The sequence below is a fragment of the Etheostoma cragini genome, chromosome 12 (assembly GCF_013103735.1).
Source record: "Etheostoma cragini isolate CJK2018 chromosome 12, CSU_Ecrag_1.0, whole genome shotgun sequence".
NCBI lineage: Eukaryota > Metazoa > Chordata > Actinopteri > Perciformes > Percidae > Etheostoma > Etheostoma cragini.
The window spans coordinates 4,268,542-4,288,901 of record NC_048418.1 but is presented as its reverse complement, the minus strand read 5'-3'; the positions used below and the strand labels follow the sequence as shown (position 1 = coordinate 4,288,901).

At 41.1% G+C, this 20,360-nt stretch overlaps 1 protein-coding gene across 7 annotated transcripts in view; it reads left to right on the top strand.

Annotated features, from left to right (window-relative positions):
* Positions 1-20,158, top strand: part of map4l (microtubule associated protein 4 like) — an 83,285-nt gene extending 63,127 nt beyond the window's left edge. For 3 of the 7 annotated variants that reach the window (XM_034887651.1, XM_034887649.1, XM_034887656.1), the window contains 11 exons: positions 2,833-3,170; positions 3,766-3,954; positions 5,360-5,465; positions 7,549-7,608; positions 8,724-8,965; positions 11,330-11,389; positions 15,944-16,036; positions 17,851-17,932; positions 18,024-18,133; positions 18,275-18,467; positions 19,134-20,158. In XM_034887651.1, the coding sequence (XP_034743542.1) occupies positions 2,833-3,170; positions 3,766-3,954; positions 5,360-5,465; positions 7,549-7,608; positions 8,724-8,965; positions 11,330-11,389; positions 15,944-16,036; positions 17,851-17,932; positions 18,024-18,133; positions 18,275-18,467; positions 19,134-19,138 (1,478 nt within the window). In that variant the 3' untranslated portion in view covers positions 19,139-20,158. The remainder of the gene's footprint in view (positions 1-2,832; positions 3,171-3,765; positions 3,955-5,359; positions 5,466-7,548; positions 7,609-8,723; positions 8,966-11,329; positions 11,390-15,943; positions 16,037-17,850; positions 17,933-18,023; positions 18,134-18,274; positions 18,468-19,133) is intronic. The other 4 variants (XM_034887650.1, XM_034887655.1, XM_034887654.1 and 1 more) reach the window with 4 other exon arrangements.
* The last annotated feature ends 202 nt before the right edge of the window (positions 20,159-20,360 follow it).

Below are 20,360 nucleotides of genomic sequence, written 5' to 3'. Positions count from 1 at the left end.
GTGTTGAAGGTTGGAATGATGCAGTGATTTAAATTACTGTAGCATGAGCAATAAAGCCACCAGTTTTTGATAAAGCTACATATAATATTAAAGCTCCTACTGTATAGATTTTTATCTTCCGCAATATCAGCAAATCTGGTATTGTTTTCACCGTGCGAGTCTGTTTTTGGTGTGTCTGTGTGTGTGTGTGTGTGTTTGTGTGTGTGTGTGTGTGTGTGTGTATGTGTGATCATGGCAAAATGGGGTCCTGGAGAAACTTACTTTTGCAGGTACTACCACAGAACAGAGTTTGAGTACTTTGTATTTTTATTATTATTATTTTGTATTTCTGTCTATCTGTCGACAGATTTTGTCACTGTGATAGCGTCTTATTTGTGCAAGATACAGTAAAGAAACTTAAAATGTGTGTAGTTGAGATCAAGATGAAGGCCGAGTTCGTAGATGGATGTGAAGCTTCATTAGCAGTGTTTGAAAGGTTTGACTCTTGTATCAATATCTTTTTTTTAACTGTCAACCATGAGTCTAACCATGTTAAAGGACAGCCATTCAAAAGCAGTGGTACTATTTTGAGACCTGGATTTTTGTTGTCTTTGGCAGGAAGAACAAAGGAGAATTTGAACACACCGCCCAGACTAGATCAAGACAGAGCGCCTTGGTCTTTTTAGAAAGGACTAAGAGCTACAGTTGTAATAAGCATTCATCACTAAAGAGCTCTTTTTACGCCCTTCCTGGAAAAGATATGCATAGTAGAGATGCATATTTTCTCTCTCAGACAACAAAATCAGATAAGACCGAAACACTGCAAGGAAACTTGGAATCAAGGAATTATTTTAAAAATAAAATAAAAATTCATGAAACAAGTAGGTGTAAATGGGAAGCTTTGCTGGAGCAAGTACTGAGTTTGCATTAACATGACATTGCATAATGGGATATTTTGAGGAAAGAAGTGACTTCAGTGTGAAGCACCACAAAACAATAGTGTTAGACAAGTAGTGAAAGAGGATCGCAGGAGGCTAACCAAACTTCAGATGCTCTCTACACTTTAGCTTTTTCTGTTGCCTGCATTACCACCCATTCTCCACACTGATAATCATAGCCTGTTTCTGATTTGGGCTCCATTCTGAACTAGTTTGCAACCACAGTTCAAAGTAACATAACAAATATACCTTATTTAATGGCAGCCATCGTTCCAGAAGGCTCCGCTCAATGTTGCTGGCTTGATTGCTGGAAAAAAACAACAGCAACAAATTGGCATCGATTCAGAGGAGATAGGGCAGTTATCACACAGCAAACGTCAGCACAGAGGGAAATGAGGGGACATTAGGACACAGCATGAGCCTGTCCAGTGTCACTGTTATGGAAGAGATGTCTTGGTGGCAACAAATAGCCTCTGTCTCTTTCTGTCCCCCATCGCTCAGACCCGCCAACGGTCTCTCCCTAAACCCATCAACCTCCCTCTGCTCCCTTTTCCCTGTCATTCTTTAACTTTATTCTCTATTTTTCCAGACTGATCTAATGAAATGGTGTATGTATGGCACGACAATTCGGATGCCATAATTGTTGTGTTATCAAGACGCATACTCGTAATCTAAGTTGGCGTGTATATTTAAGCAAGGCCATGATGCCGTGTTGATTTTCCTCTCTCATACTGTGCTCATCCCATGTATCAGCTGTTAGCAACATTAATGCTGACCCATAGTGCTTCCTCTGAGGATAGATGTCACTGTATGGTGTTTTCACAATCCTGGCACAAAGCCTGCTTAGCCTGCTTTATTTCAACTGCAAGTTTATTTTAATCATTAAGTCTAAACCTGCAATTCCTGAAACCGTGACAGTGGTGTTTGTGCCTACAACTAACAATAATGTTTGTCATACTTTTTTTTAAAGAGAAACTCCTGTTTTTATAGAGGACCTCTGCTAACCTGACCTGTTAGGCCGGCTACACACTGGATATGTCACGCGAGAATCTCAGCTGCGTGGCGTGTCCATTTTTATTTTGGCTCCCACGTTAACAGGCTAGAGCTTATACACTGCCTGCGTGACACGCACGTCTCACCCTCAACTCAAGCCGTGCCAAAAACACGCGCATGCTAGCAATAGAACCAACACTTATTTTTCATGCAAGACGCTAGCGTGTTGAAAGCGTTTCCAGGTAAAATAGAATAGGAAAAGATGTTTATAGGTCATTTTGACACAAATACATATCAATAAATGACATATTGATGTTTGATAGTCTATAGCTTTTGACAATAATGCAGATTTAAATATAATAAAAAGAAAATAAAAGATTTGTGTGATGGTCCAACATCAGGTAGGCTTAGAATACAGGCTCTCTACAGCTACATAAACTTGTTAATGTTATTTAAACAATATACAGCTCACTTACCCATTTTTCACATTTTGAATCTGTCCCAAAATAGGCCTCCCTGTACGCCACCTAGCTGCAGCAGCGCCGCATCAGACTTCTCAGTTTCTGGTGTGTAGGACATAGAGAAATCCACGCAGCCACCACACAGCTGACACGCAGCAGAAACGCCACTCTCGCGCAACACAGCCAGTGTGTAGCCGGACTTAGAATAGCTTTTTCGTCCTGGCATAATAATTATGCACTTACAAAAATTGTATTAAAAAAAGCCATTTTCATTTGTAGAATGGATCACCAGTTCTACTTGTACACAGTAAAGCCCTTGCTGTAGATGTTTGTTTATTTATACAGTCAAAAGTGTTGATATATGGTGACATTGAAAACATTTATAAGAATCAAGTTATCATTTCTTGCACATTTTCGGTAAAAGGAGTTTAATGCTGACCATTGCATTCTTTCTGTCCCAGTGAAATCTGACAACAAGGACAAGCAGGAGAAGACAGACAAGTTTGACACCTTTGATAAGAAAGAGAAAGACGATCAGCAGAAGAAGGACGCTGGTCCGGACAAGAACCAGAAGTCTGAGAAGATCCTCAAAGATGAGGAGAAGATGGAAAAGATGAACGCGGAGAAAAACAACAAGGCCAACGAGAAGGCAGAGAAGGTGGACAAGCCTGAGAAGACCAACAAAGACGAGAAGAAGGAAGAGGAGAAGAAGCTGGGCGAGAAGGGAGGGAAAGGGACAGCCAAGTCTCCAACAGGCAACAGCAGCAAGACCCTGCCCAGCCCTGACAGCAAGAGCAAGGTAGGTCACACACACGCAGAGAATACTGCTGTCCACACACATTTCCTGCACACAGATTTACGCTTTAAAAGAGTGTCCAGTGGTTACAGAAACAGCCCCGGCACCCAAAGGTCACAGCTTTGAACTCTGCCACAACCGGTGTGTTCGACAGCCTGCTCAAGTGTCTTGAGCAAGACACACACTCACTCACACACACACACACACATTACACAGACATCTTCCACGTAAGTTAAGTTGACCAACAGCAAACCATCTACAACAAATGGAGAGCCAGAGAGTTGAAACTGGAGGAAGCTAATAAACCTTATTAGCTGTGTTGCATCATCCACTTTTATTTAAAGCTGCAACTAACCATTATTTTCTTTATGGAATCATCTGCAGATCATTTTCTCGATTAGGCTGCTATTAATTGCATATTTTATTTTGTGATTGGTTGCTTGCTGTGCTGCCATATCACGCTCATGGCATTCAGTGATTTCATATCTGCTTTTTCTTTCTATCTCTCTCTCTATCTGTCCTCCTCTTTATGTCTTTCCCTCTCTCCTCTCTTTTTTTTTTACTGTATTGTGGCTTCTTTAAATTCCATTATCACCAGCCTGACGTGGGTTCAACTAAACCAAACTCAGCTAAATCCCGCCCATCCACCCTCTCCACCAATGGCGAGGCCAAACGCCCTTCCCCCGCCACAGCCTCAGCCAATAAAAAAAGCCCTGTACCCAAGGCGACCACACCTACCGCTGCCAAGCGGCCGCCAAATGCAGCCGGCTCCGCTAAGGCTGCCAAGGTGAGTATAATACACATGGGTAGATGTAGTTCTTTTGTGAAAATTGGATAAATGTAATATGTTCCATTTTAGTGAAGATTGGCATGCTCAGTCTGCGTTTTTGTCGGTATTTGTGTCCTTGTTGACCTGTGAAACATCATCACAAATCTATGTCGCATTTAGCTCGGTCTGGATGTCCTAAAGTGTGCCAGCATACATACTGGTTCCAAATCAGCAAGATGCAACAATGCAATAAGATGATAAAAGACAAACTGTTGTCTCTCTGTCACCAAATAATGTTTTGGTATAAATATGTTGTTTGTTTTGTTAAGTAAGGTGCAGTGAAGACGGACAGTTTCAAACAGCCTTGTACAGGAAGTCAAAGAAATAGTTACATCCTGTAAAATCCCTCCAAATTTAATAAAATGTTATCAGACCAATCTTTTTAGCTAGTACTCAGTAATAATTATTGTCCTAATCATGTTTTTTCTGGATGACAAAGTAACCTTATTACTCAATTATTTCTGATGAAAATTTAGATGGACTAGAATTCTCATGTAAGGCAGTAATCATATCAGTTTACCACAGTGGATGAATCAGCTGCTTGGCCTGTTCCTCTTACACTAAAGAAATTCAAAACAATGAGACAATGAGTGAAATTACACAAGGCAGAAATACAAAACTATTTCTAACTAGTGATCCGTCAGATTTTCTGATCATCAGAACATAACATCTGTTTAGATGGGATTTTAAGAATCCTCACATCCAACTAATGAAAAGTTGCCTAATACTTAAGAATAAGAAAAACTAAGACTTTCTAAGGACATAATCAGTAACATATTCATATTGTCTAGACTAAAACTATTGTACTGTATGTATGTGTGCAGCTGTGAGAACTCGGTAATATAAGCTGAATGTATTCTCCCTCTCTGTCTGACAAAAGTCACAGTCGACCACAACAACAGCAACACAACATTTATTCTGTAAACACAACACAACTTCAGAGTGCAAAAGCCAATTAAATAAAAAATTAAAGATTTCTACTAAATGTAATTTTGTTAATCCAACAGAGGCCTTTTGGTCCTACTAATTTAAACTTTAGACCTGTAAGATGTTCATATTTATATATGTATATTTACTTACCTATAGTACTGTGTCTTTACAAGCTGTTATACCGCCATGATCCTGTATGACTTTTGACATTTGTGACCATGCCACTATCAAAGATGTTTTTACTGGAAAGACTGTATCTTAATTCCTCACTCCTTCCCTCCTGTTAGTCATAAGTCTGTATTCTTCTTCTTCTACATCATTTTCATGCACACAGCAGCAAACGTACATAGAGACATAAAGATAAACTCTTAGTCTCACAAAATGTTAAAAACACACACACACTCCCCCACAGCTCATTGTCCTCTGTTTCCAGACTCCAGAAAATGAGAAACGCCCACCTGTGCCAAAGGCCACGCCCCCACCCCGTGCAACAGCCAGTAAGAATGGCTCCTCTGCGACTGCTGCAAGTAACCCTGCTGGTACGTGCAGTACACACCCACTTAACACGTACAGTAACATCCTTTCTATTATATCTCCAGTGTCTGTCTGCCCTCTGCAACTGATTGTGTGATATGAGTGATGTTCGCAGACAATATCTGTCAGGAACTCGCCTTTAGCTAGTTCACACTGTTGAAAGTACAACATGACCTCTACAACAGGACCTGAACTCTCCCCAGTAGCTGGAAAATGACTCACAATGTAAACTGTTACCACTCCAGGCAGCGGGCTAACTGATTTGCAACCATATGTTACACTTTATTGGATTCAAAAGCTGGCTTTTGAGACCCCAGACTGGTATTTTTTTTATCTCACCTTTCCAAGAGAGGAAGCTATGACTCAGTCAGAGATATGTTAGTCTGCCTTTTTGTGCACTTCAGCTCAGCACCCTCAGAGAACATGATTCATTCTGCCAGTTTGCAGTGATGGGTGTTATGTAGTGCAAGGTGCATATTTCATTCTAGTTACATGAGTGAACTCCATAACTTTTTTGGCCGTTGCCCCGATGGCAGCAGTCAGATTCCATAATGCTTCTGCCACATGATGGCAGCATTACAGCACGACTTTAACAACATGATAGACGTGCTGTCACACCTCAGACTCCATGCAAGACAGTCTTCAAGTCACCGGAAGCCCTTAAAGCTTTAGTGTGTAACATTTTGATGTATAGGAACGTCTGTTACATTCAAGCCATTTCCAATTGAATTGCTACAAAGCTAATTAAGACTTTCAGCTCCACACAATCTTCTCTGTATTTCTCAGTATGGCTGTGTTCAATAGATTGTGTCGTCCGGTGACTTTTCCGTGCAGAAGCTTGAGTGAAGATGATTACCTCTTCTGAAGAGTCCATTTTGCTTTTTTAATCCTTCATGTCTTCCTTGGCTACTAGCAACTTCTTGGAGGAGGGTGGAGGAAAACTGTATCATGTGGGCACACCGACAGTTTTGTTGTCATTACTTAGAATTCCTCGTTGGGGAGACAGAAACTAAGCACTGTAGCTTTAAAGGGATAGTTTGAAGTTTTTTGAAGTGGGGTTGTATGAGGTAGTTATCCATAATCAGTTTTCCACAATCCTTTTAGCCATCTAAAAAGCCCCACCCCAAAAATATTAGTTTTAATCTGTTCTTGTGTACACCTTATTTTGAATATTTTCACAGCTTTACCTTGCGGTCGAACAGCACTGTTTAAGTTTTTGCAAAGGGAACTCAAGCCATTCTATGCTCACTTCAAAGCCAGCAGACTCCTTTGACAAAACAGTAATTTTACCTCCATAACATGGGAGGTGATGGTCTACCGCTGCCTCAATCGGTTTATTAGTTTGTGTTATTTTGTGACCTTGGTGTTTTGATAGGGTTTGGATCTAACCAAACTAACAAACAAACTAACTGATCGAGGCAGCAGTAGACCAGCACTCCCGAAGTTCTGCGATGGAAAATTACAGATTTTGTAAAAAGAGTCTGGTGGCTTTTAAAAGAGCAATATTATAGCTTCAGTTCACTTGTGTAAACTTAAACAGTGCTGTTAAAAAGTAAAGCGGTGAAAAAATTCCAAATAAGGTATACACTTGAACAGACAAAGATTTTTTTATGTTGTCTGTTGTTGTGGGCAGCCAACTTCAGGATTTTTCTGTATAGGAAATTGACTATAGCTAGACTTTGGATTGTAAGCTACTGGCAATCAGTCACCTGCTTCTTTTCTTTTTGATGTGAATTGGACAGTAAAAAAAGGCAATAAATTCCAACTGTTAAAATCTCTCCAGTTTTCTACAGCGTTTATTTGAAAAACCAAGTGAAACATCTCAGTGTTTGGTGAATAGTTGTATTTATTGCTGAGCCACTTGTTAGCACATCCAACATGCAATCAACCACACAGTAAATTTGTTGTTAAACCAAATGTTAAAACCCAGATTTGTCAGAATAGAGGCTTACAACTTAGTTTACATTCCAACAATATGGCAACAAAATATGCACGCACATTTTCAGACTACAAAATACAACTTTGCCTCCATGGTCAAAGGCTAAAATATCATGTGTGTGTCTATGTCGCTCTTATTTCTGTCTACAGCGAGCAAGAATGACAAGACTGAAAACAAGACAGGCGAGGCCAAGAAACCCAAGGCTACAGGTAATGAACTAAGAGAAAAGATGGTCAGTCAAGGAAAAAAAGTTGAGTAATACTTGTTTCAATAGTGTTCTCATGGAATTGTAAATGTCACTAGAATAAAGTAAAGTTTATGGAGAGAAATATATACATGATCACACTGTAAAAGCTGGGCAGACTGAACCTGTGACTGTTGTGCTCATGTGTACGGATCAGTTGACTGGCCATGATGTTATGAAAAGAGAGAAAGGTAGCATTACTTTGTGCAGTTATTACTATACAGGAAATTAGAAAAATTCGGGGCGATGCAGACAATATGGTCTGTTTGTTCTGCAAAGTTCAGTTTTATAGTACAGCAACCTTAAGGCTACAGTATTAGCAACAACATATAAAATACCAAAAAACAGTTTAACTGTAGCTTATAACAGATACTTATAATACATGTGATTTGTAGAGCCCTTTTCATTGAAAAATCAATCCGAAAGTGCTAAAGGAGACTGAAAACAGGGTAAAAACAGAAGCAAAGCAAAGCAAAGAAATAATGATCTTTTGACAGCAGCCGTGTTGGGACATTTGATCATTGAAATGCTCAAAGTGCAGCCAGCAGTGACGCGCCAGAAATCCATCCATCTGTCTGACAGCCAGGTCGTTAATTGCTCAGGAAGTCAATCAGGGGTTGTGTGACCCCCACCTTCAAACTGCACCTCAAATGACAACCGATCTGGTAAACATTTGGCCTGATTCTTATATTTGTCAAAGGCAAATTTTGGGTGAAATGGGGCTTAATTAAGGGTACAATGTGTAACATTTACTGCCCCTTTATACAAAATAACCGTAACATTGATTGATGATGTGGTATATTACATAAAAGCATGATGTGTTGATTACCTTAGTAGATTAGTACCTCAGTGATGAATAATATGGCAACATGCTATTCTTCTTTCCTCTTTACTAGACATTTTACTTGTTTCCAGCTGGAAATAACATGGTTGCACCTATAAACTCCGAACCATCATGTCTTCGTTTCATTGGTGTTAACACTCACTTTACACGCGGAACAGAAGTTGTTTTGACCAGTGTTTACTTTTCAGCGTTCACAAAAACTGAAATACTTCATTCCTGTTACCGTTCTTTCCTAGCCCGTCCTCGCCAAGCCTCCACCACTACTCCTGCTGCCTCCACTAACGGTGAAACCTCTCACCGCCGCCGTGTCATCACTAAACCCCCCGTGCCCAAGCAGACCCCAATGGAGAAGAAGCCGGCGGTGCCGCGTGCTCCTCGAACCCCCCGGCCCATCAACGCTCCAACACCTGACCTGAAGAACGTCCGCTCCAAGATCGGATCCATTGACAACATCAAGTACCAGCCTGGTGGAGGAAAGGTAGGACAAGCCAGACAGTACAAGAGAGGTCTATAAATAACACTCTCGTAATCACAGTGCTGTGTAAGGCAGCACATTGTAATTTGGTGGTTAGGTATACTGTATAATAGGGGATGAGATGGAGGGGGATGGAGAGGGCAGGGCATACCCCGTTAAAGCAAAAACTAAAACTAAACAAACTAACACATATTACCATGACACTTAACCAGTTGCTTACTTACATTAAGACAGTTCATTTTTTGTATTACAAGTTTTCTGAAATTGTATGTTTATATTGGCAAATGAGGCATTCTCTTATTAAATATGCACTGATTTGCTTACATTTCCAAAACACAAATCTGAACACGTTCTTGTTTCATTTTGTTAACATATTAGAGTCAAAAGTTTTTACAGAGAGAATTTACCTATTATTACATAGAGATACCTATTTTAATCCCTTTATAAATCACAAACTACTGTCGACAGCCATAGAAAATTCCATTTTGTCATGTTTTTAGGAATACAATGAGATATCAATCTGGCTATGAATTATAAAGGAACAAACCCCTCTGTAAAAACCTTCAGAATATAGATAGGAACTTACATCTTACACCTATAGGAGAAATAGACAGATGCAAATTGAAAAGGTGTAGTAAAATAAACAGCTAAATTTGCATTTTGGTTGTTTTCTTTCCACTAGTCTGAAAGATTTGACCAGTGGATGAAACATGCTTTGGCCTGCCGTGTCTGGCCTAAATCTTTTTCTGTCATGCATATGCATATTCCATGAACCACCTTCAGCCGTACATATACTGTAGCAGTAACTGGCTGGGTGGACAAGCTCTGCATAACAATTAATATTTATCATACCCAGCACAGCCAACATCTTCCTCTTATTTACCCAGGAAACCGCATGCATGCTGCTTTTTTTAGCAACACCCTGTTTCATATTCACAGTGATTCTTCACTTCCTCAACCTGTATCATTTAGACATGGTCCAATTACAGTCAGATCAGTGCAGAGACAGAGCAGTAGTTGGCTCTCCAAATGGCTCTGTGATATTGACCTAACCTCATATCTTCCTGTATTCAACAGGGGAATGTTGCAGAGTCTCTGGTTGTCAGCATTAAACATAGTCTGGATATCACCGGACCAAGCTAAGCTCCATAGATTTGGGATTTAGCGTTGGTCTGGGGAGTCCGCTTTGTATTTTCTCTGAGGAAGAGGCGTGGCCAACAGGCATAGTTCAAATGACTCTGTACGCAATTGGATAGTCCTTCAACCAATCAGACTAACGACCCGGGTGACGTGGAAGCAACTGCGGCATCAACGAGTTTCTGCGCTTGGCTGCCCTTCAGTGGCATTTGGTGGCCGTTGAGTTGAATTTAAACAAGAAGCTGTTTGGTCACTTCTCTTCCGTCATCCTGTTAAATCTGCCAATAGCGTGCTCGGTGGATAAGCCGGTTTGTGATTGGTTCTCGCAAAATTGTGAACTCAAGCGGGAGAATTAAACATGCAGGTTTCCAGACCGAGCTTTCAGGAGAAATCAAATCGCCGGTAGAATGTGCGGGGTTTACCTGGTCTACATTAAACTGAAGTCTTTGGACAGTATTCACTCTTTCAGACAGTATATCTGTGTTTTGCAGGAGCAGGTCCTGCTGTGTAGTCTCCCTTCCCTTTCAAAGACATTCTCCTACACATTTTGTGTTTCTCTGTCAGTGAAGCCACTTAACAAACGCAAACACATTGCCGCCCTGCATCACAATATGTGTCACTGACTCATTCCATCTCCAGTTATGCTAATATTGCTTAGTCTTGGTTAGTGTATTTTATTATGCTACATTAGACAGGAGCTTAGTGGCCTAACAACCTTCCTTTCTCCGTATTGAGGAATTGGACTGGTTGTGTTTGTCTCTGCAATAGAACCAAAGCAGTAATGTGACATTTGATGTGTTGTTTACTAGTTGGGTAATTGGGTAATTATTCTTACACTGTTTTTGTGCTAATATTTGACTCTTGTCATTAACTGAGAAACTGTATTGTATTGCTACTAATCTTATGTAATTCATTGTCATATTTTGAAAAGTAGGTCATCTGCTCCAGTTCACCAGTATCCGTTATCCATCTGGCACACTGCATCTGGTGGCAGTTCTACAAACACAGATTTGTTCATTATAGTCCCATTTTAACGCCCATAGTTATGTCTTACATCTAATTGGTGCTTCTACTATCAATTATTGACCATGTAAATTACATTTATTTGTTTGCTTCTTTTTGATCCATGCTTTAATTTCCCAAACAATCACATGCATCCCTTTTGATTGGCTGTAATGACCCCTCATACAATTGGAGGTTCTATTGACTAGGGGTTGGTTGTCTCCTCAGGTCTCCTCCACCCCGAACAACAAGACGTCGGACTCCTCCACCCCTGCCGCCAAGGCCAGAGTGAGTCCCTACCATCTGCACCCTCCCGCCTTCTCTTTACTCTCCGTACATACAGCCATTCTAATCCACCCAGGACACACCACACCCTTCTGTTAACACTAAACTAAAACTAAGTTTTACATTTTATAAAAAATATTTGTATAGCAGCTTTTATACAAGAAATCCAGCACAAAGGGCTTCACAATAAGGAAATTACATGACATAAACTGTGTGAACAAACAGATATAGAATGAACATAATTAATAGAAAATAAATCCACTTGAACTAGAAATGCTAACCCTACAACTGGCGGTCCATCTGAATAGTTTGGGCTGAAAGTGAACAAGGGCAGGTGTTAATCACCCGCTCCTGCCCCGCCTACTGTCACTCTGCCCCTCCAAGTGGCCTCATTGCGGCATATGCTGGTATATCAAGGGTTCAAGGGGAAGTGGAGCTACTAATGAAACGCAGCAGTAGACAAGGTGGTCTTTGGGACTGTATTGGCTGGAAGCACAGCCAAAGCACTGTCCCAAGTCAATATCTGTCTAGGAAATCGCCTAGTCTTAATTTGCAGTGCTATTTGTACTTGTCAGTGTAGTCATAGGTGTAGAGGGTTAACAGAAACGGTGAAAGGACCCTGTGGTGTCCTCGCCACACTGTGTTAAAGGTGTGCCTGTCTTCTCCTTGGCTTGACCACCAATGAACAACCCAAACCCATTTTGAGTGCAACTAAAGGCTACTATATAACACACAAATGGCCTCTAAATTTTTTCATTTTTGTACTAGCGTACACGCTCTTGCACGCTTCGTTGCCAACCCCCACAATTAAGTCCTGACTGGTGTCATGCATCTTGAAAAGTGTAGCATTGTGGTTTACAGTCTCACTGGCTGTTTGGCTCAGCGGCTTGTTGGTCTGTGCCTCCATGAAGCCCTTTTCCATTCAAAACACGCCAATGACAAAAGAAGTTGGCATATTGTGAAGTACAAGTAGAAATTTGACAGGGTGCGACCATATTTTGATTTCCAAAATGGAGGACACTCGGCCCGGCCTCAAAACACAAATTCAGACAGGCTTCTCAGAGGTTAAACATGCTTTATTATGCCTCATTGGTACAAAAATAACTTATGTAATAAAATGAAATATGTAACAACCTGTAACAAAATAATAGCTCTTTTCAAATAAATAAATATGAAATAATGTTCTAAATATGACCTATTCTTTGTCAGCTTCAAAATCCAGCTTCAACTAAACGTCTCTTAAAATGTTCTCAATGTAATAAGATAAGGTTTTTCGGTGTCCATGTGAGCTTTGAGATCTCCAGCACCTTTACTGGACACTGAAACACATGTGCTAGCTTTGCTTACGGTGCACTCCGCCTCCCACTTGTCCTGAGTGGGATGGTACGTGGAACTTTTTTTTTTGCAACTCTGGAGCTGCAATTACGCTTCGGCATTTTATGTGCAATGCTGCTCTGCTGTCTGATCTGCTCCGCTGTCTGATCTGCTCCGCTGTCTGATCTGCTCCCTGTCTGATCTGCTCCCTGTCTGATCTGCTCCGCTGTCTGATCTGCTCTCTGTCTGATCTGCTCCCTGTATGTGCACGTTGGAGAGCTGCCCACAAGGCAGCCTCCCAGAAATTATGTCACGCAACAAAGTAGCGTAGTATTGTGTGCAAACGCCAGTAAATTTAAGTACACGCTTATGTCCCATAAAAACAGTGAAAACTCGACATTTTCATGAAGGGTGCGCATAGGCACAAAGGGCATCCAGAGATGATCTCACCAGTGAAATGGTGTCTAGTCTTGTGACACTCAATGTTAGATGTTTGCCTTTCCCTGGTTTACTTTCACTTAGGGTTTTTTTTTAACTTGTTGTAATAATGGAAACATTTTCAGCATCCTGTTGTGTCCCTTGTTTTGCATTAGCAACATTCCTCACTGCAACTGAGGAGACATGGTGAATCACAATCACACAGCTACTACAGGTGTAGAGAGAGATGAAAACTTTGTTTAGAGGCTAGTGCTCTGTGTGCGTGCGTGTGTGCGTGTGCTAACTGCTCAGTGAGTCATCCTTTGCTGGTGCCACCTGCGTCATACAGCCATTTCCATCCTGGACAAAGAGACTAACACAGAGTAAGAAAGAATTGAGGAAGGCGTCTGTAGTCTGCTGCAGGGCTTTTTAAAATACAACCACAGAGGCCAAAACTGATATCACAACACAGGGGAAGGAGTTATATTTTGTAAGAAATTATGGCTATTTTTACTAAGAAATAAATAGCCATCATTATTGATTAAGAAATAAAATAGCCATTAGGGAAGAAGAAAAGAGGATATAATCATCCACATCCACATCCCTGGTAGGTATTAGTTCCAAAGCTGCATGCACACTTTTCATTGTGCATTATGTTGAGTGGCAGTAAGCAAATAGCATCGTTTTAAAGGTGAGGTTAAGGATGATGCATATTAAGGATGATGTGGGGTGTCATTGAGTTGCTATTCTTGATTTTACCTTTGCCAGTGTTTCCTGTGTCTTGAAAAGGGTTAAACTCCTTTTGTTGGGACTGAATCCAATCCAGTGGTATACCTGAACCAAATTCCAGGTCAGAATATTGAAGCCAATGCGGATATGCCTAAAACCAGCATTTTATCTAAATTTCTAGCCGGGGGCGACTCCACTTGTTGCAAAAAGAAGCTTGGTAAGTTGTTAGCTTTTAACTTGCAGTAAGGGAAAGTTTGCCGTTTTTCAACTGCCTGTGTACTGCTGTGTATGCCGAGGAACAGCGCCAGTGCAGGGTCACTGAAACTGTAAACAGCACTGGCTCAGCCCCGTAATCCCCCCCAGCTCCGCCCTCTTGTTCAAATATGGTCACTTCTGGCTCCAAAATACTGAAATAACAAAGGACACAATGCAAATTTCTAAATTCAACAAGATAGTCCACAAGTTGGTGACGTCCCTGCTGCTACGTCCATTATTTTAAATATATATATATTTTGTATAAGCTGGACACACATAACTCAAAATGTCTGTATGTTACAACCTTTGCTTTTCCAGAATAGTGGGCAGCAGGCAGGACCAAATTACAAACAGATACGTAGCCTTGGTAAAATCTTACACTACGGATACGGATCTGTTTGTAATTTGGTCATAAACGGCCGAGTCTCTTTCCGTTCCTTGATGTTTTATCGTCAGCCCTTACCGACAGAGGTTCCCAAATCTCGTTGTCTCTCCAGTCAGACACTTCCATTGGTGTGTTTGTGGAAATCACCGTTGTTCTTTACACTCGGATGTGTGTTCTTCCCGTTTCATGCCAGCTGAATGATGGGAAACATCATCAACGGGCCCACTCGCTTGCAGTGAATTCTCCGCACAATGAGCTGCTCTATTCACACATGGCTTCAGTCAGACAATACACAAAACTTGTACCAGAGAGCTGGCATGGTAAAGTGTGTTTAATGTTCAGTCCAACCGATGGAGACATTTGCATTCTCACCTACAGCTTCTCCGGCTAATGTCTGGATGTTTTTTTGTGATCAAATTTATGTCTGGATAACTTCAAGGTTGCAATGCACGTGTGAAACGGTTTTGGGTAAAGTTGTTGTAATGCGGGGTTGCCTTTGAAACTTTTTGGCTCATGTATTTATGTTGTGTTGTGTTTATCATTTTCCTCAGTTTTCCTGGCTCTTCTTTGTTCTTGTTATGATACAACCCTTGCTGCAAAATGAATTACCCTGCTTGTGGACAATGTTGAAAGTCAAAATGTCAAAGAGATGGCATCCGGCACATACCACACAAGTAATTTTGGTCATTACTTCAAATTTAAGTTGGCCAATGGGTCAAACCCTCTAAATCTTAGAGTAGTGCTTTAGGAAAACCCTGAACAACCCAACCATGCAACATGTACTCCGAGTTCAGAGTGCTTCAGTCATTGTTTTTAGAAATGTGGGACTGGCTGTGGAACAACAGGCTTATAGGTTTTATGTAGAATAGTCCACTGCCTGAAAGGAAACTCTTCTGTCTCACACGTCTGTATTAGTCGCTTGCAGTTGCTTCTCACAGCATGTGTTAACACAAAATCCCTGTCCTGTGTATAATTCTGCTGCATGTGCTCCTTCTCCCTTTCCTGCGTTTGATCAGTTTTCATTAATGCTGCTTATGGAAGCGCTCTGTTGTTATTCAGTCAGTATCTCTTGATACTTACATTATTAAATTCACAAAACCTTCCTTTAAGAATCTGTCCGGTGAGCTGCACCCTCTGTTTTGAACCACAATGATTTTTGCATAACATCCCAAAACAATTTTTACAGTGCCATGTGCTAATAAAGCCATCACATAATGCAAATAATCACTGAACTCATGTGTAGGACTAAGTATTTGATTTGAATGACAGAACCTCTTCCATACATAAAGAGCAGGGCTACTCTGTTTCCTGTTAACTCAAGCTGCCAGCTGATCTGCTCTCTTCTCTGCTGCTCTTTTCTGTCTGCCTATCATACCCTTCTATCTTTCTTTCTTTTTTGTTTCCCTTCTACCTCCTCACTTTCCTGCTTGTCTGTGTGTCTGCTTGCTTGTCTTTAGGTTCAGATAGTGCACAAAAAGTTGGACTTCAGCCATATCACGTCTCGCTGTGGCTCCAAGGACAATATCAAACATGTCCCTGGAGGTGGCAAAGTAAGTACTGCTGGAGCTGGAGGGAGACTCTGGTCTGGGTGGATGCATATTAGATTTATGCTAATTTAGCCTCATTTGGCCTGTCCTGCTCAAAATTGTGATCATTTGAATACATCCTATTTATCCCAGATAAACAAACAGATCTGATCAGGAATACCTGTAAAGTCGGTTCAACATGGCTTGATGCATATGACTCTTACATTATCTCTTACACCTGATTGGTTTGTATTTACCCAGAAACATAAAGTAAAAAAGAATGAATGCACTGTAATCGGTGCAATTATGTTTCAGTGAATTATGTTGGAGTGATTGATTTCACTCAAAGTGAACTGACCACAGCTCCTTCTGCCCACCCCTCCAGATGTTCTTCCCATCTGCTCCAAACACCTGCTGCACTATCATATACGTACCAGTTGTGGGCTGCCCTCACCATCACAATCACCACTTTGCTGTCTCAGATCAATTAAAAGAAATGCAGAAGGTGTACTGGAAATGGCTCATGTCCAAGTAGTAACATCAAATAAAGCTATAGGCTGGACCGTTCACACATATAAAAATATTAGCAGTTATTTAGTTTTGATACTTAAGAAACCTGGAATCTCATATGACAAATCCATAGGATTAATTTCCTTAGGGAACCTGAAATAAACCTTCTGGGTCCTTAACACCAATTTAGTAGTTGCTGTTAAGTTCAGACAGTTGAAATGCGGATTGAAGAAAATTTATTTAAACATTCTTCTTTAAATCTAATTTGATCATGTAATTATGTTTTGTTATGCTAACATATTAATTCCCCATGATTGGTCCCACTAATACCGCTCATCCCTTTGCACTCAAATTTAATTTTTACTTTGTCTTGTCGATTCTTTCCCATTTTTCCAATTACAGTTGGTTTTCTACAAATTTTTATTTTACATGTAAATGTAAAACACATGTACAACACATGTTTAAGTAAAAGTAAACATTAGGAGAGTACTCAGCCGAAGTAGGTTAACACACACACGAGTGCTATATTTTCGCTCGATACTGTGTGTGGAACACTGTTCTATTGTAAGGCATGTTTCACATAAAGTAAGCAAATGCAAACCAATACAATCCAATTAGGTACTGTATTAATACCACAGTACAAGGGCACTATAACAACACCATGGGTGTGTACTGCAGCAGGCTTAATTGCACCAATATTCTAACTCTTTGTATTTAAGGCCTACCAGGCCATCAGAACTAATCATGGTTTGTTTGCAAATAACATTTTAACAGCACTGAGCGTCACAGTCTGCTGACTGTTTGTCCTCATGTCTGTCATTAAATGTACATAGGATTGATTTTATGACACACTGTGACCGGGTCGCAGGTCACCTTAAAATCAATCCGTGCCAGCTGCCGTTAGACTACTGTTAGTGATAATCATCACACACTCTCATGATGTGGGGATGGTCTAATAACTGCCTTTTAATATCCTCCAATTATAGCCTGTCCTAGATTTAAATGCACAAATGGAACATTTACCAGCCTAACAAAACAAAAGGCACCTTAATAACAACAACACAGGTCAAAGTAGGGAAAGAAGCATGGGTTGGTAGTCCAGCAGTTGGTGTGTTGTATCTATTCTCCGACCTACACCACTGTATTGTATTGTGTTGTACCGAAAGTCATCCTCTCCCAATCATCCAACCAGGTGCATGGTCATGGATGACAGTGGTTTTGTAAACTGGAAATGAGGTGGGCATTAAAGTATGGCTGCATTGTACTGGATGTGGCGTCTCTATGAGTTAGTATAAAGAGGCTACATTATGATCTACCCCCTTCTACAGGTTCAGATCCTGCATAAGAAGGTTGATCTGAGCAAGGTGACGTCCAAATGTGGCTCGAAGGACAACATCAAATATAAGCCAGGTGGGACTTAATGCTTGTTTATTTTATATATATTTTTAAACTATTTTTTTCTGTGCTAGTCTTATACTTGCTTTCTTTTTTTCCCCCTCAGGTGGAGGGGATGTGAAGATTGAGACCCATAAGCAAAACATTAAGGCTAAGTCTAAGATTGGATCCATGGACAACATGGGGCCAGGCAACGACCAGACCAACGGACACAAGGTCAAAAAAAAGTCACACTTAACTTCTCTAGTTCTGCTGACTCACTGTGGTTTCACCGGCAGATGCCACAAGATGGTGTGGTTACATGAAAACACCTAGTGTTCATTGTGTGTGTGTGTGTGTGTGTGTGTCTATATTTAGCTACAGGAGGAGAAAACAGAGAAAACATCTTCACCCCCAAGTGGAGCTCCGACAACTGGATCAGCAGGTGTTGCTAAGGCAACAGCACCAGGAGGTGTTGCCAAGGAGAATGGGGTGAAGGAGCCCAAACCTACTCCTTTCGGAGGCGACGGACTGAGGGAGCATAGCATAGACAAACGCATCACTGAGACAAGTGGGTATAAACAGACACAGCAAAAAGACACTACACTCTAAACTCTCCAGATACCGAGTATTTCTGCGACAGCCCCTTGTACACCACTTTAGCATAATCCAAAGCTTGACAAGCCTAGTTTTGTTTTGCTAAGATATGATTGGATAATCCAAAAGCTGTTCAGGGGTTTAGCAAATGGTCATTTACAGTACAAAGACAATTGACCATAAAAAGATATTGCCTGTGCATGCCTGTTTGTGCACACCTGCTCTCTGCTACGTGTCGGATGGAGTGGGGTGGTTAAAAATAGCAGACACGTTGCTGCTAAATTAAATTGTGAAGAGACCTACAAACTAAGGATAAGAAATTCATCTCTGGCACTGCAGCTGGCCTCCAGACTCCCTGAGTCAGAGGCACACAGACTCAGTCTAATTGATGGATGGATGTAGTGCTAATACAATAAAAAACAGGAATGTTTTTATAATTTGGCAAATAATTCATATGAGCCTGCCCCAGACAGTAACAGTCTGTTAGCTGGTAAAATCACAGGCCATCTGGCTGGTAAAATGAAATCTCTGGAAATCTCCTCTCCCTTTCTCGTCTCAGTAACAATATCCTCTCCATTTCTCTACCTCTTTTTTTTTGTTCTTGTGCTCGTTTCTTAAACCTCTTTCTTTCCCTCAACAGATTGAGTCCCAGTGACCAGTGGATTTTGGTGGGATACGCATGGCGCCCGCCGACCTGCCAATCAAACGAACAACCAACCTACCACGGCGCAGTCACTTCCCTTTGGCCCCGCCCTTCATCTCGCCCACCGCAGCACCAAACCGACCGATCGCCTCTCAGTGTTTCTCTGGGGTCTGCCTGCCAGCTTCCTGCTACCAACCCTGACCTTTAACCGCTCAACGGTTAAATCTTTGGCCCTGCCTACCACTCAGAAGAGCACCTGCTGTTTGTCTGTGTTTCTTTGTGCAGAGTTCCACCAGCTTCTCGACTGATAAAATTCCCTTGTAAACACTAATTAGAGGACTTTAACCTCAAACCCCAAATTTAACTATACCAACGCAATAAACCCTCTATTGTAGTCAGTGCTGTATGGAAGTATACTGAGCATAGCCATGTATAAGTTGTAAGGCACATATAAGTCTAATTACTGTTTTAACACGTGTTCTTATAGTGCAAACACCCTGGCTCAGAATTTACTCTAATCTTTGGTCCGTCCTACAGGCCTTCACAATTCAAAACCACTTTGATCTTTGAATCCTGCTAGCAAATCTATGCTAATGCTACTATTTTCTCCACCTTTGTTCCCAGTCCTTGTCCACTTAGCCCCCAACCACAAAAACCACCTGGGGGCCTGCTACCAGTCAGCAGCAGGGCAAAGTCTGCTTTAAATCAACATGTTCCAACCTCCCAGCCAGCCAGCGATTATTTCCGTATCTACAACACTGCACGTTGTCACGTTATAGGTACTTCTACAGCTCACTCATCAAACATTATCTCTATACATCTCTCAGTATCATTGCACCAGTTTGTCCCACCCAAATGTATTACGATAATGCTTCCTTATCTCTGGACAATTGATATCAGGATGCTCACCATTAGCAGTGATCGGTGCAGAGGACAGGGGCTTATGAAGAGGAGACAGGATGCATTTGGAGACGTTTGGAAATAGATCTAAAGATAATGTTCAGAGTCAGAGCAGAAAGGCAGTCAAAGATGTTTCTAATTACCACAATTAGAAACATCATTTAATGATGTGATTGGTGCGTGATAGTAAGGTAGGCGTAAAGTGATGGGGGAGCTCTGTGGCTTCTCTGGTTAGCCTCCCCATAAAGGATTTGGCACTGAAGGTATTTGATCGTGAAGCCAAATAAGTTAAGATCACAGTATTTAACCATGAAGAGTGATTAC